Genomic DNA, 14066 nt, shown 5'->3' with positions numbered 1-14066 from the left:
ATGAGTTTCTTTCTCCTGGTGTACGCAAAAGAAATTTGGTTACAAACATTCTTCAGAATATCTTATTTTGTGTTCAGCAGAAGAAATTTTCATTTTTGGCTGAACTCTCTATTAATATTTATAAATCAAATTTAATTGAAAATGAAATTCTAGCATAAAAGTTCCCACCATTGTCTTTCATTATCAGAAACCAGATTTTCATGTTTTTCAAAATTCTGTTAAATGATTATTATTAAGAGAAATTGTTTAATTTTATAGTCTTAACATTAGCTGTTATTATTTCTAAATCCAGTTTTATAAATAAAATTATATCACTAAAAGGATAACCATTCATCTTTTATTATGAAACAGATTTAAAATGTTGCTACAGTGTAAAACAAAGTTGCTGTTTTGAAACTAATTTCCACTTAAATTACATTAAACTACATTAAACTACTTACATTAAACTTATTAGTAGAATCTTGTATAACATTAAAGTTGACAATTGCTTAACTTGTTTTATTGAGTTAAAGCAATGCAAAAATCTATTTACTTCTATTTAATCATGTATTTTAAGCGTAAATTAAGGTGGAAAATATTTGATGGTCTTACTATTTAAAATCAAGTTTTAAAAAGAAAATTCTTTACATTTTTTTGTCATAAAATATTTTAAGAAATTCTGATGGTATTTCTATTATCAAGAGAAATGTTTATTTCAGTCTTGATATTAGCTCTTAATATTTATAAATCAAGTTACAATCTCAAAAGTTTCAGCATTCACTGTCATGAATTAAAAAGATCTAACAATAATAAATCGTTAAGTAACATTTATTTGCAAAATTATAAAATTATTTGTGCACAATGAAAACGCTGATGCATCTAAGATCGACTTCATATATACACTCAATATTGCCTTGACAAATCCAAGCCAACAGAAGAGGACAGAATGTTTCAATGAAGTTTATTTCTGCCTAAGCACTTTAAATTCATTCATCTCATACAACCTCTTAGATACATATTTACACATGTACATCGATACGAGCCTAATAGAGGAAAATATTTTATGTCAAATGAGAACATGATAAAACTAGCATGAGATAAAACTAACATGCAGCAATGTGCCACATAAAATTGAAATAGATATTAACAATGATCTCTGTATTGCTGAACACGTTAAAACAAAGACAGTGTGTACAGTTCTGGGCGGAAACGATGTGGTATTCATCCGTGATTGAATCAGCCGTCAGGATTATAGATGAACTTTGACAAGTTTTAAGTAATACTTTTTGACCTTTAAAAACAACACTGTAAAAAAATAATGCGGTAAAAAAAACGGTAAACTACTGGCAGCTGTGGTTGCCAGCATCATACCGTACAAATACGGTGTGTTACTGTTTTTGAAATTAACATCTAACAATAATTAACCATATTACAATTGAACAGCTATATGCTCGAACACAAAAACAGTAACACACCTTATAGTTACGGTATGCTCCCAGTAGTTTACCGAGTACTATTTTTTTACAGTGAACTTGAGTGACACGCCAATTATCACGTTCCAGACTATATTTTGAACCAATCAAATTAAAACAACATGTGGTGACGTAAAAATAAAACGTAAATACAGTTGATATGTTGTTACTGGAAAATTGTAGAACAGTAAAGTGACATACAAGAAAATACAATTCATTGACACACAACAATAGTGGTCATAATATACAATATGTATATATATATATATACTGTTTTAAAGAAAAACATGAGATAAAAGTTAATATCTGTACAAATCTTTTACAGGAAATAATTTAAACTATACAGCCGTTTTAGATTAACACATACAGTGAACTGGACTTTTCACCAGGCATAACCTCCAGAATCTTTATCGTATAAAACAACGTTTCATTGTCTTGCTGCTACAGCAAATCAGACACTGACATTCTCAAAGCAAGATCAATAAAACCAGTGGAAGCTCATGTGAGAGTCCTTGTTATGTATATTTAAAGACTTTTAGACCGCAGGCTACTCGACCAAAACCCCTTTTTCTCTTTGAGGAAAGTCATGCAGATGCGAAACGAACAGCATCACACGATAAGTAAATGAGAATGTGAATGGGAACAGTAGACATTTCTCTCTCTCTTATGAAGGAGAGACGGACGAGAAAGGGTGACGCTCTATATAAAATATCCTGAATAGGCGAGGTCGATTCCTTTCTCGGTTGAGGAGGTTAGATACAGTACAAAGCCTCGAGGAGCTTCAGTAGAAAGTGCACTGTGTAGGAGCTGCCACAAGACGCCGGAGCAGCGCGCTTCAGGTTTTGATGTCAGAGAAGCTCGTGTAGGTTTCGCTGCAGCTGGACGACGTGCTGAGGTTTCCAGACCCGCTGCCTTCTGTGGGGGAAAACATGCACACATTAGCTAAATTCAGAAAATCTGATGGGGATTTATTGTGTGGTGGATGGAAAGGGAAAGGAAGTTGCATTACCAGAGCTGGAGAGAGATTGAGAAGATTTGGATTCTCTGATGAGAGTGAGCAAGTTTGCAGCAGGGACCCAGCCCTCCTTATTGGTCCGCAGATTACGCACAAACCTAAAAAAAACCCCCAAAATAATCAGAAATCAATATCACGCCATACTCTGCTGTTAGCGATTCTAATTTGGTCATCTTTAGACACATCAAAACGAGTCTAGATAATAATCCATCACTCAAAATGCCAAAATGGAACTAGATTATTTTAAATATGTGGGCACAAAAACAGTCCTGAGGTAATCATACCCATCATCACTCCTGTTTTTCCAGAGTTTCTCACGTTTTTTAAGCCCTATCTCCCGGACCCCTCCCGCTTTGTTATTTCTCCTGGGAAACTCATGTAATTTGCATGGCCCAAACTCCTTTATGAATAATCGGACCATGTTGACCAGTTCCCAGATCTTGTATTAAATGCATTATATTCACACAATCCACAGACCATATACAATTTCAACCCTTTTGTCATCTCAACCTGGCAACCTATTCCCAATTTGCACAGTTGCGGACAGCTCAGGTTACGATGTGCATTATAAACTGCTTTACTTATATATATTATGCATTTATAGGAGTGCTTCTCAACCGGAGCCCACTAGGGGGCCTCGGCAAACTTTCAAGGGTGCTGCAGGATGACTTAAAAGTATTTAAATTAATATATTATTTTTAGTATATGAAAATAATACAAGTATGTAACCTAAATACAATGCTAAAAGCAAAAAATTAAATGAAATCTTTTTATTTTCCCTTAATTATTGTTTGTACTGAAGAACATACAGCTCTGGAATACAGAACGTAACATCTTGAATCACGGTTAATTCATTCAGTGTGTTAAAATAATTAACTACGTTAATATATCAATAAAATGTTTGAAAACAAGCAGGTTTGTCAAAATACGAGAATTATCTAGTGAATATTGTGTTACGACTTTTTATCACAGAATTGCGTGATATAAAGTCAGAATTAAACTCGCAATTCTGACTTTATAACGCAATAGCAACTTTATATCGCGCAATTTTGAGAAATAAAGTCAGAATTGCGAGATGTAAACTCGCAATTGTGAGATAAAAAAAAGACACAATTATCTTTTAAAATGTTTTATTCAGTGGCGGAAACAAGCTTCCATAAACATTTGATGAAAAAAAAAAAAAAAAATCAATGTCAATTTCAAGTTTCCGTTTAGTTTAAGTTGAAGCACAAAACTGAAATAAAAATAAATTAAACCTAATAAGTTATATATAAATAAAAAAATTAAACTATAATACAAATTAAACTAAATTTTAAATTAAAAACAAAAGCCAACCTAAAGGTGCAGTGTGTGAGTTTTAGCGGCATCTAGTGGTGAGGTTACGAATCGCAACCAACAAAAGTTACGACGTCGTCGTCTGAGACAGCAGGGAGCAGCTAGTTAAGCAATGAGGTTTCTTTACAAAGATAAATTAAGAAATGATGTTTACTTTATTAAATAGTAAAACGATGTTATTGCGAATATTATTGTTACTTGTTCATCATTGTGTCAGTGTTTTATTCGCTGACTTTAGCTAGCTTCTTTGCACGAAGAACAACATAGTGACGAAACGTGCTCTAGTAGTTTGTCCGTTTAGGGCCACCGTAGAAACATGTCGGCATTTTAATGTACAGTAAGGGGACCCACGGTGTATGCTGATAGAAATCTCTTATTCCAAGGCAATAAAACATAACGGTTCATTATGTAAGGTCTTTATACACCACTAAAAACATAGTTATGTATATAATATTGGATTTCTTGCATTAAATATAACACAATGCACCTTTAAAATGCTATATTAGTTAGATAAACCTACAACGGCAATAATGCTTTAGATTTGGAATTTATTTCAATTGGTTGATTCAACAGAATAAAAGATCCATTGAATATTGTTGATATAACGATTAACGTACAGGTCATAACGTGAAACATGAGGATGAGTAAATGATGACCATGATCCTGAATGTGTGAATCTTACCAGCGTCCGTCGTCTCCCTCTCTCACCAGCTCCACCGTGTCCCCGCTCTTCACCGTCAGCTCCTGAGGTCCGCTTTTCTCATGGTCAGCTACTACCACGTACCTGCCGGGAGACTAATGCAACAAACAAACACGACACCATCAGCGCTCAAACAAACATAGCAGGACACTAGGAATCATGCAGCAAAGAGTTCCTCCAGAGACTCACCAGCTTCTTCCCTCCCTCATCCTCAGGGTCAGAGTTCATGGGGTCCTCGGCGCTCGAGTAACCGTCGTTCTCCTCGGACGCATCCATGGACAGCGACACCTTGGTGAAGCCTTGAGGAAGAGAGGACGGGTGAAACCAATGTGACATATGGATCACATTAAAATGAGTAGTTCACTTTTTTTTAAAAAACTTTTGCTGATAATTTACTCACCCCCATGTCATCCAAGATGTCCATGTCTTTCTTTCTTCAGTCAAAAAGAAATTAAGGTTTTTGATGAAAACATTCCAGGATTTTCTCCATATAATGGACTTCAATGGGAACCAAACGGTTCAAGGCCCAAAAGACAGTTTCAGTGCAAACTGCAAACTGTTTAAAGGGCTTTAAACGATTCCAGACGATGAATAAGGGTCTCATCAAGCAAACGATCGCTCATTAAAAAAACAAAAAACAAAGCTTAAGTTTTATAAGCTCAAATGGTCGCCTTGCTCTGTTCTGTGATGTACGTTCGTGACTCTCCTGTTCGAACTCGTTCATCAAAATGAACAAATCTTTTTTCGTGTCATTTGGTTCATTCAACGAACGAAATGAACGAGTTGACTCGGGAAAAGATTCGTTCATTTTAATGAACGAGTTTGAATAGGAGAGTCACGAATGCGCATCACACCCTGACCCTAACAAAGCAAGGTGACCATTTGAGCTTAAAACTTAAACTTTGTTTAAAAGGGAGCGATTGTTTCGCTTGATAAGACCCTTATTCATCGTCTGGAATCATTTAAAGTCCTTTGAACAGTTTGCATTTTGCACTGAAACTGTCTTTTGGACCTTGAACTGTTTGGTTTCCATTGAAGTCCATTATATGGAGAAAAATCCTGGAATGTTTAAATCAAAAACCTTAATTTCTTTTCGACTGAAGAAAGAAAGACGTGGACATCATGGATGACATGGGGGTGAGTAAGTTATCAGCAAAAGCATTTTTTAAAGTGAACTACTCCTTTAAGACATCGAAAGAGGGATAAATGGTGCTCCACATAGATGGTGTGTGGAAGATGAAGAAGATGAGACTGGCTCGGTTTCAAAACGTAGTTAGCTTGCCTCGAAGGGTCCTAGATAAGACCCTTATTCATCGTCTGGTGTCGTTTAAAGCCCTTTGAAGCTGCACTGAAACTGTCTTTTGGACCTTGAACCATTTGGTTCCCAATGAAGTCCATTATATGGAGAAAATCCTGGAATGTTCTCATCAAAAACCTTAATTTCTTTTTGACTGAAGAAAGAAAGACATGGATGACATGGGGCTGAATAAATTATCAGCGAAAGTGAAAAAAAATATATAAGTGGAAAAAAAGTGCATGTGATGCCGTTCTGAAACGGAGCCAGAGCCTCTTTATCTCATAATCCATTTAAAAAGAGGAACAGGTCCAGGCACTGAGCTAGCAGCTGTTTGTGTTTTATGTTCAGATTATGACTGTGAAGGCGGCATATGACACATTCGCAAATCATTCAAAACATGTTTATGGAGAGATGCATAAACATTTTTACATCTGAATCAGTGGATAATCGTGGAGCCCGGAAGAGTGTTTGGTAGAAACGCATCTGTGGTTTCAGAATTGTAAAAGTGAATCCAGAACTAGCACCGCAAACCAGCAGACAGGAACCCAAACCAGACACTCATGCAGCGTTAGACTCGAGTGTTTCCACACCAAGGGAAGTGCAAGTCGATTTTCTTAATCTTTTGGCTTATAAAATGTACTATTTTAAAGGATTCCAGTAAATCGACAGTAAACACACAGTATTTAAAAGGAATAGTTCAACCTGAAATGAAAAAGAGATCATCATTTACTCACCCTCATGTCGCTCCAAACCTGTTTGGCTTTTTGTTTTGTGGAATACACAAAGATCTTTTCCAACTTCAAAAGTTGGCCAAAAGTATAAATATAGGCAATATGTCAAAATCTTACGAAATCATTTGACAGCTTTGCCTAAAGAACAAATCGAAAACTACTTATTCATGAGAGAAATACTGTAGTTAGTCTAATTTGTGAATGAATCATTCTTTTAATTCTTTTCAGTGAAGTAACTGATTCGGTTCACAAACCAGTGAACGATTCATTGAAATGATTCATTCAACCAGAAATGATTCATTCGTGAATCAGACTGAACTGGTTCTCACTGAATCAAAGAATCAACTGAATCATTCAATGTAAATGCAAGGAAAACATCAAACCGGTAAATTGTGAAACGATTCTTCTTTTTGTGTTCCTCAGAAGCCGTACAGGTTTGAAATGACTAGTGTAAGTAAATAATGATGATGATTCAATTTCAGTGGATTCATGTTTAAAAGCGAGTAGGGTAAATAGAAAGAGATTATCTGATCATTTTTCTCTCTCCTGTTATACAGTATGAACTGGGCTGGATTCACATTCTCCCACGGTAAAGAGCATTTTAGATTTACAATAGTAATTTATTGAGCAGTTATATAAGAGATGCCATTTAGCACTGTGATTTATCCTGCAAACCACCAATTACAGTGCAATAATATCATACCCTGTGGTTAGTGTTTGCCAGTCTGTTGTGAGAGAGCAATAAAGACGATAAAGTTCATTCCCACACCAGGCACATCTAGTTACCTCTCCTTTTAGTCTGCAACAGACTAGAAGTGCTCATCCACCTCACTCGGGTAAGAGAGATGTGTGGACCTGCGTCTAAGGGAGAGGCAGCCGATGAGATTTCAAAGGTTTCCCAAACACCACAGATGCCTTTTGTTGGTGGGGTATGCAGAACTAAAGTCAGTTTGTTTGGATTGTGAATGCCTGACACCTAATATAGAAGCGTTTTAGTTTATTACAACTTCAGGCTGATGTATGAAAAATGGAAACCACATAATATGACAAAAACAAAGGCTTGGGAGCACAGGACACTGGTCATGGCTGATGTTGGAGGAGGGAATGCTGGGAGTTTTTATGGGACAGTGTACCTCTGAAGCCAAACGGTGTAGGATCACTCTTAATCTCATGTCTTTTAGTTTTGTGATCAGGACTAGGGGGGGATGATCCTGGCAGCCAAAGCAAGTAGCGAGAAAGGAGAAAGAGAAGGATAAGAGGACAAATTTTCAGGAAAGAAGAAAGAGAAAGCCTATAACAGGGTTAAAGGAACGATTCTTAAATATTATGAAGACAGATTTGGCTGTTCTACAGGGTGAGAGCCTCTAAAGTAGCATGCACACTAAAGTCTTACACTGTGCCCTAACAATTTGCGGTGTGACAAAACAACATCTGAAGATTGAAGATGCTTTTTTTTCCCCCAGTTTTGAGCTGGTTAGCTCTGTTATAGTGAACCCAGGAAAATGTTATCGGTTCAAAATCCCATAAAATAAAATAAACATAGCATTTTCAGTTTGGACTGCATAATGCGTACTGGTTGTGGACAAATTCTTATAAATAAATTAAAACATTTAAAATCGCAGAGAATGTTCAGTTTAGGTGTGGACAAATTCTTATGAATAAATTAAAAAATTTAAAAATCGCAAAAACTTTTCAGTTTAGGTGTGGACAAATTCTTAAAAATAAATTTAAAACTTTAAAATCGCAAAGAATTTTCAGTTTAGGTGTCGACAAATTCTTATGAATAAATTAAAAAATTTTAAATCGCAAAGAATTTTCAGTTTAGGTGTGGACAAATTCTTATGAATAAATTAAAAAATGTAAAATCGCAAAGAATTTTCAGTTTAGGTGTGGACAAATTGTTATAAATAAAAATAAAATTGCAAAGAATTTTCAGTTTAGGTGTCGACAAATTCTTATGAATAAATAAAAAAATGTAAAATCGCAAAGAATTTTCAGTTTAGGTGTGGACAAATTGTTATAAATAAATAAATAAAAATAAAATCGCAAAGAATTTTCAGTTTAGGTGTGGACACATTCTTATGAATAAATTTAAACATTTAAAATCGCAAAGAATTTTCAGTTTAGGTGTCGACAAATTCTTATGAATAAATTTAAACATTTAAAATCACAAAGAATTTTCAGTTTAGGTGTGGACAAATTCTTATAAATAAATTTAAAAATCGCAAAGAATTTTCAGTTTAGGTGTGGACAAATTCTTATAAATAAATTCAAAAATTGCAAACATTTTGAAAAAAAGTGTTGAAAAAAAAAATAAAAATGAATTAAAAAAAAAAATACAATTCGGTTTTGTATTATTTTTACTGGAAATAAAGTTGTATCATGCCTAGGGTAGGGTTTAGGCCCTACCAGTGAACTCAAGGAAATGTAACTGGTCAAAAAAAAAAAATAGTATTAATAATAATAAAATAAAGTCAAATTTGATTTTACTGTGGACACATTCTTGTTCCTAAAAATAAAGTTGTATCACACCTGGTTTATTCCTGAACAGTGAACCCAGGGAAATGTAACTGGTCCAAAAAAAAAAAAAAGAAAAGAAAAGAAAAGAAATAAATAAAATAAAATAGCTTGGTTTTGGTGTGGACAAATAATATTTCATGGAAACAAGTTGTGTCACAGCTGGTTAAGGCACAGTAAAGAGCATTTAAGTAATGATAGCTCTAAATTCTAATGTTACCAAGCTTGAACTCTGAAACTGCTGCTAATCTAGACTCTGGTCTCTAGTGTATCCTGAGACTGTAGTGTACCTGGAGGGCAGAGAGTGATGGCCATTGGAAGTGAGAGGCTTTTGCCACCAGAGGCTGCTATAAACTCTGCAGTGAGGTTCAAGCCAAAGCTTAGTACTTATTCCAGGTTCAATATTTCACATTTATCCAACATCACTAAACTATTTGTTTTCAAATGTATCATAAATAACGTTTAATGACATTATTAACTAAGAAGTTTCTGCTAAACATGCTTTTGTCATAATGATTTTCAGAAATGTTTTATCAATATGCAGTGACCCTGTTGTAAATGTATTGCCCGTGACCGTGTAAAGTTGTGAGCCCTCCTGCTGTACCTTTTTGGCTCTTGAGGTTACTGAAGCCCTGCAGTGTAAAGCGTTTTTTAGCCACTGCAGCTCTCTCAGAGTTGGGACTGGTGACAGTCTCGTCTATTCTCCACAGAGACAGAGAGAAAGAAAGAGGAGGGGGAAATAATCAAGGCCGTTACAGGTTTAGTCAGAAAATTTAAAAACTAGGAAACAAAGAAAACACCAGGGGTCACAAAGAAACTGATCACAGAAATTCACAGTCTAAGCAGCAAGAGGAAAGACAGCAGCATGAATTGTGGGATAGATTTAGGGAAACGTCAGTCTGGGGTTAGTTTCATGGATTCATTGACTGACTGATTTTAAATATGTCTTGTGTAATATCTGAAAAAACGACCTTTGAAAATGCTTACACAGACGTCCGAAATCGAATACTTCCCTACTGTATTGTATGTGAAAAACAATCCGCCAAAAAGTAGTATTTCCGAATGCATAATATTAAAAAAAACAGTAAGTGAAAAGTCCACAGATGACTACTGTACTACTTCCGCTAAGATTCATGAAGTGTGCATTCAATGGACACATTACTATCCCGTAAGGGATATACACTCACCTAAAGGATTATTAGGAACACCTGTTCACTTTCTCATTAATGCATTTATCTAATCAACCAATCACATGGCAGTTGCTTCAATGTTTTTAGGGGTGTGGTCCTGGTCCAGACAATCTCCTGAACTCCAAACTGAATGTCAGAATGGGAAAGAAAGGTGATTAAGCAATTTTGATCGTGGCATGGTTGTTGGCGCTGAGTATTTCACAATCTGCTCAGTTACTGGGATTTTCATGCACAACCATTTCTAGGGTTTACAAAGAATGGTGTGAAAAGGGAAAAGTTGATGCTAGAGGTCAGAGGAGAATGGGCCGACTGATTCAATCTGATAGAAGAGCAACTTTGACTGAAATAACCACTCGTTACAACCGAGGTATGCAGCAAAGCATTTGTGAAGCCACAACACACACAACCTTGAGGTGGATGGACTACAACAGCAGAAGTCCCCACCGGGTACCACTCTAAAAATAGGAAAAAGAGGCTACAATTCACCAAAATTGGACAGTTGAAGACTGGAAAAATGTCGCCTGGTCTGATGAGTCTCGATTTCTGTTGAGACATTCAGATGGTAGAGTCAGAATGAGAACATGGATCCATCATGCCTTGTTACCACTGTGCAGGCTGGTGGTGGTGGTGTAATGGTGTGGGGGATGTTTTCTTGGCACACTTTAGGCCTCTTAGTGCCAATTGGGCATCGTTTAAATGCCACAGCCTACCTGAGCATTGTTTCTGAACATGTCCATCCCTTTATGGCCCCCATGTACCCATCCTCTGATGGCTACTTCCAGCAGGATAATGCACCATGTCACAAAGCTCAAATCATTTCAATGAGTTCACTGTACTAAAATGGCCCCACAGTCACCAGATCTCAACCCAATAGAGCATCTTTGGGATGTGGGGGAACGGGAGCTTCGTGCCCTGGATGTGCATCCCACAAATCTCCATCAACTGCAAGATGCGATCCGATCAATATGGGCCAACATTTCTAAAGAATGCTTTCAGCACCTTGTTAAATCAATGCCACGTAGAATTAAAGCAGTTCTGAAGGCGAAAGGGGGTCAAAAACAGTATAAGTATGGTGTTTCTAATAATCCTTTAGGTGAGTGTATAACTGTAAGTGAAATGACGCGACTGACACCGGTAGGTCACGTGACGGTAACAACATGGCGGATGTAGACCCATATTCATAATATACAGAGCATACTTTAATGGTCACAGAGAAAATTCAAATCTAGTAACAGACAGTACGTAATTTCGATTTTCTTGTTTATGTTGTGCATGTTGAGAGGGGCCGACTGACCTTTGACCTTGTCGTTATTTTTGAGTAAGGCAGGATTACTGGGATCTGCTGCTGTGGGCTCAGTTTTCTTGTCTTCTCCCTTCTTGAGGCTCTTTGGGTTGGTCTTGAAGGGGCTCAGGGTTAGACTGCTGCTGGTGGGAGTTAGCTGATCTGAGCTCTTCTGCTGCCTCGCCTCTGAAACACAACATCACAACAGTATTAGACGACTACAGACATAACGTGATGGTTACGTGAAGTGTGTCATTTCTATATACTCTACCGTTCAAAATGTTGGGGTCGGTATGATGTTGGTAATGTTCTCTTATGCTCACCAAAGCTGCATTTATTTGATCAAAAATACAGTAAAATTGTGAAATATTACAATTTAAAATAATCGGTTTCTATGTGAATATATTTGAAAGTCTAATTTATTCCTGTGATGCAAAGCTGAATTTTCAGCATCATTACTCCAGACTTCAGTGTCACATGATCCTTAAGAAATCTGATTTGCTGCTCAAGAAACATTTCTTATAATTATTTGTATGTTGAAATTCTAACAATTGTGCCGCTTAATATTTTTCAGGATTTGTTGATGAATAGAGGGTTTACTTGGAATAGAAATTTTGGTAACATTATTGTCACTTACAGTAGTTCACTTTAAAAAAAAAAAAAAAAAAAAAAAAACTCACCCCCATGTCATCCAAGATGTCCATGTCTTTCTTTCTTCAGTCGAAAAGAAATTAAGGTTTTTGATGAAAACATTCCAGGATTTTTCTCCATATAATGGACTTCAATGGGAACCAAACGGTTCAAGGTCCAAAAGACAGTTTCAGTGCAAACTGTTCAAAGGGCTTTAAACGACACCAGACAATGAATAAGGGTCTCATCAAGCGAAACGATCGCTTTGTATTTATTATTTAATAAATAAATAAATTACAAAGTTTAAGTTTTATAAGCTCAAATGGTCGCCTTGCTCTGTTCTGTGATGCACGTTCGTGACTCTCCTGTTCGAACTTCGAATCTTTTCCAGAGTCAACTCGTTCACTTTGTTCGTTGAATGAACCAAAAGACACGAAAAAAGATTCATTCATTATGATGAACGAGTTCGAACAGTTGAGTCACAAACGCGCATCACAGAGCTTTGAGCTTATAAAACTTAAACTTTGTCATTTTTATTTTTTAAATAGTCGATCTTTTCTCTTGATGAAACCCTTGTTCATCGTCTGCAATCGTTTAAAGCCCTTTGAACAGTCTTCACTGAAACTGTCTTTTGGAACTTGAACCGTTTGGTTCCCATTGAAGTCCATTATATGGAGAAAAATACTGGAATGTTTTCATCAAAAACCTTAAATTCTTTTCGACTGAAGAAAGAAAGACATGGACATCTTGGATGACATGGGAGTGAGTAAATTATCAGCAAAAGTTTTTTTTTTAAAGTGAACTACTCCTTTAATTGTCACTAATTGTCACTTTTGATCAAATTAATGTGTCCTTGCTAAATAATAAAAAGAAAGAGTAAGGCACGGTGTCTCTCACCTCTGCAAGCCTTTAGTTGCCCCGTCAGAACCTTCCGGATCTCATTCACCCATGCCGTTTTGATTTCTGGAGTCGCCGCCTGAAAATAAACAATACGATGACCAGAAAGGTGAGTGACAGGATTATAGATGAGATTATGTACATTCAACGCTATTTAAATAGACATAGGATATTTTTACAAGGACAAAGAGTTTACCTGTACTATATACACCTCCTCTCGAGAATTACACCAGATCTCAAACTTTTTGTTATCTCCTTTTGCATTCTCAGTAATGCCAACAGCGCTCATCTATCAGAGAAGATATGAACATAATCAGTCTCATACAGAAATCTTTATTTACACAAGACAAAACACAAATTAAACATGCAGATCACATGAGCATTTCTTTTTCTTGGTTCGACTACACTAAAAATGATGAATCTTCCCTTGATATGCCCACATCGACCGACTGATTTCCATGTCAGAGAAATGATAAATGAGAACAAACTACTTTAATATTCCGGACTTACGTTGAGTGAGTGTTTGAAGCTGTATGACGGGGCTTTCTCATAACCTTCTCCGTTCTCCTCTCGTTTCTTACAGAAGAGCAGATATTTCTCGTGCAGGAAGAGGTGTCTCTGCATGGGCTTGAAGCGTGCCAGGTCTTTCACTTTCGCGTGACCCTTCTTATGCTCCAACCACACGCTGAACGACCCCTGCATCATCAAGCGGCCCAGATCGCTGAGGTTGCCCTGGAAACACAGGTCAAGGGTCAACAACGACTCCGAAGGGGTCTTATATTATTGATCTCCTTTTTCATTTAATCTGCACATTAAATAAAATCCACCCCTACTTCATATCCAGTGATGGCGATGAGGTGCATGGAGTCATTCACAGCTTTTAGGATGCCTAGAATAGATGAGAGCGCCTCCTGAAGGTCTTCCTCACCATCACAGCCTTTGCTGTACTTCAACAGTTCCTGATATACACACACACACACATTCACACAGGGGTTACCAGACAGAGGTGCAAATATAGGAG

The 14066-nt window shown here is 36.6% G+C and overlaps 1 protein-coding gene across 15 annotated transcripts in view; it reads right to left on the bottom strand.

The window, feature by feature from the left end:
• Positions 1-921: 921 nt before the first annotated feature.
• The window catches only part of mcf2la (mcf.2 cell line derived transforming sequence-like a), an 87008-nt gene continuing 73863 nt past the window's right edge, over positions 922-14066 (bottom strand). For 7 of the 15 annotated variants that reach the window (XM_089132038.1, XM_089132033.1, XM_089132041.1 and 4 more), the window contains 12 exons: positions 13879-14004; positions 13556-13777; positions 13242-13334; positions 13046-13124; positions 11531-11704; positions 9651-9743; positions 9337-9402; positions 7316-7390; positions 4691-4800; positions 4484-4596; positions 2461-2564; positions 922-2366 (listed from right to left, as the gene is read on the bottom strand). In XM_089132038.1, the coding sequence (XP_088988164.1) occupies positions 2287-2366; positions 2461-2564; positions 4484-4596; positions 4691-4800; positions 7316-7390; positions 9337-9402; positions 9651-9743; positions 11531-11704; positions 13046-13124; positions 13242-13334; positions 13556-13777; positions 13879-14004 (1335 nt within the window). In that variant the 3' untranslated portion in view covers positions 922-2286. Of the gene's footprint in view, positions 2367-2460; positions 2565-4483; positions 4597-4690; positions 4801-7315; positions 7391-7662; positions 7741-9336; positions 9403-9650; positions 9744-11530; positions 11705-13045; positions 13125-13241; positions 13335-13555; positions 13778-13878; positions 14005-14066 lie in introns of all 15 variants that reach the window. The other 8 variants (XM_089132043.1, XM_089132034.1, XM_039687765.2 and 5 more) reach the window with 8 other exon arrangements.

Source organism: Pimephales promelas, chromosome 6, assembly GCF_988280905.1.
Source record: "Pimephales promelas chromosome 6, fPimPro1.hap1.1, whole genome shotgun sequence".
Classification (NCBI taxonomy): Eukaryota; Metazoa; Chordata; class Actinopteri; order Cypriniformes; family Leuciscidae; genus Pimephales; species Pimephales promelas.
Note: the sequence above shows the minus strand (reverse complement) of the source record. Positions and strands in the feature narration are given on the sequence as shown.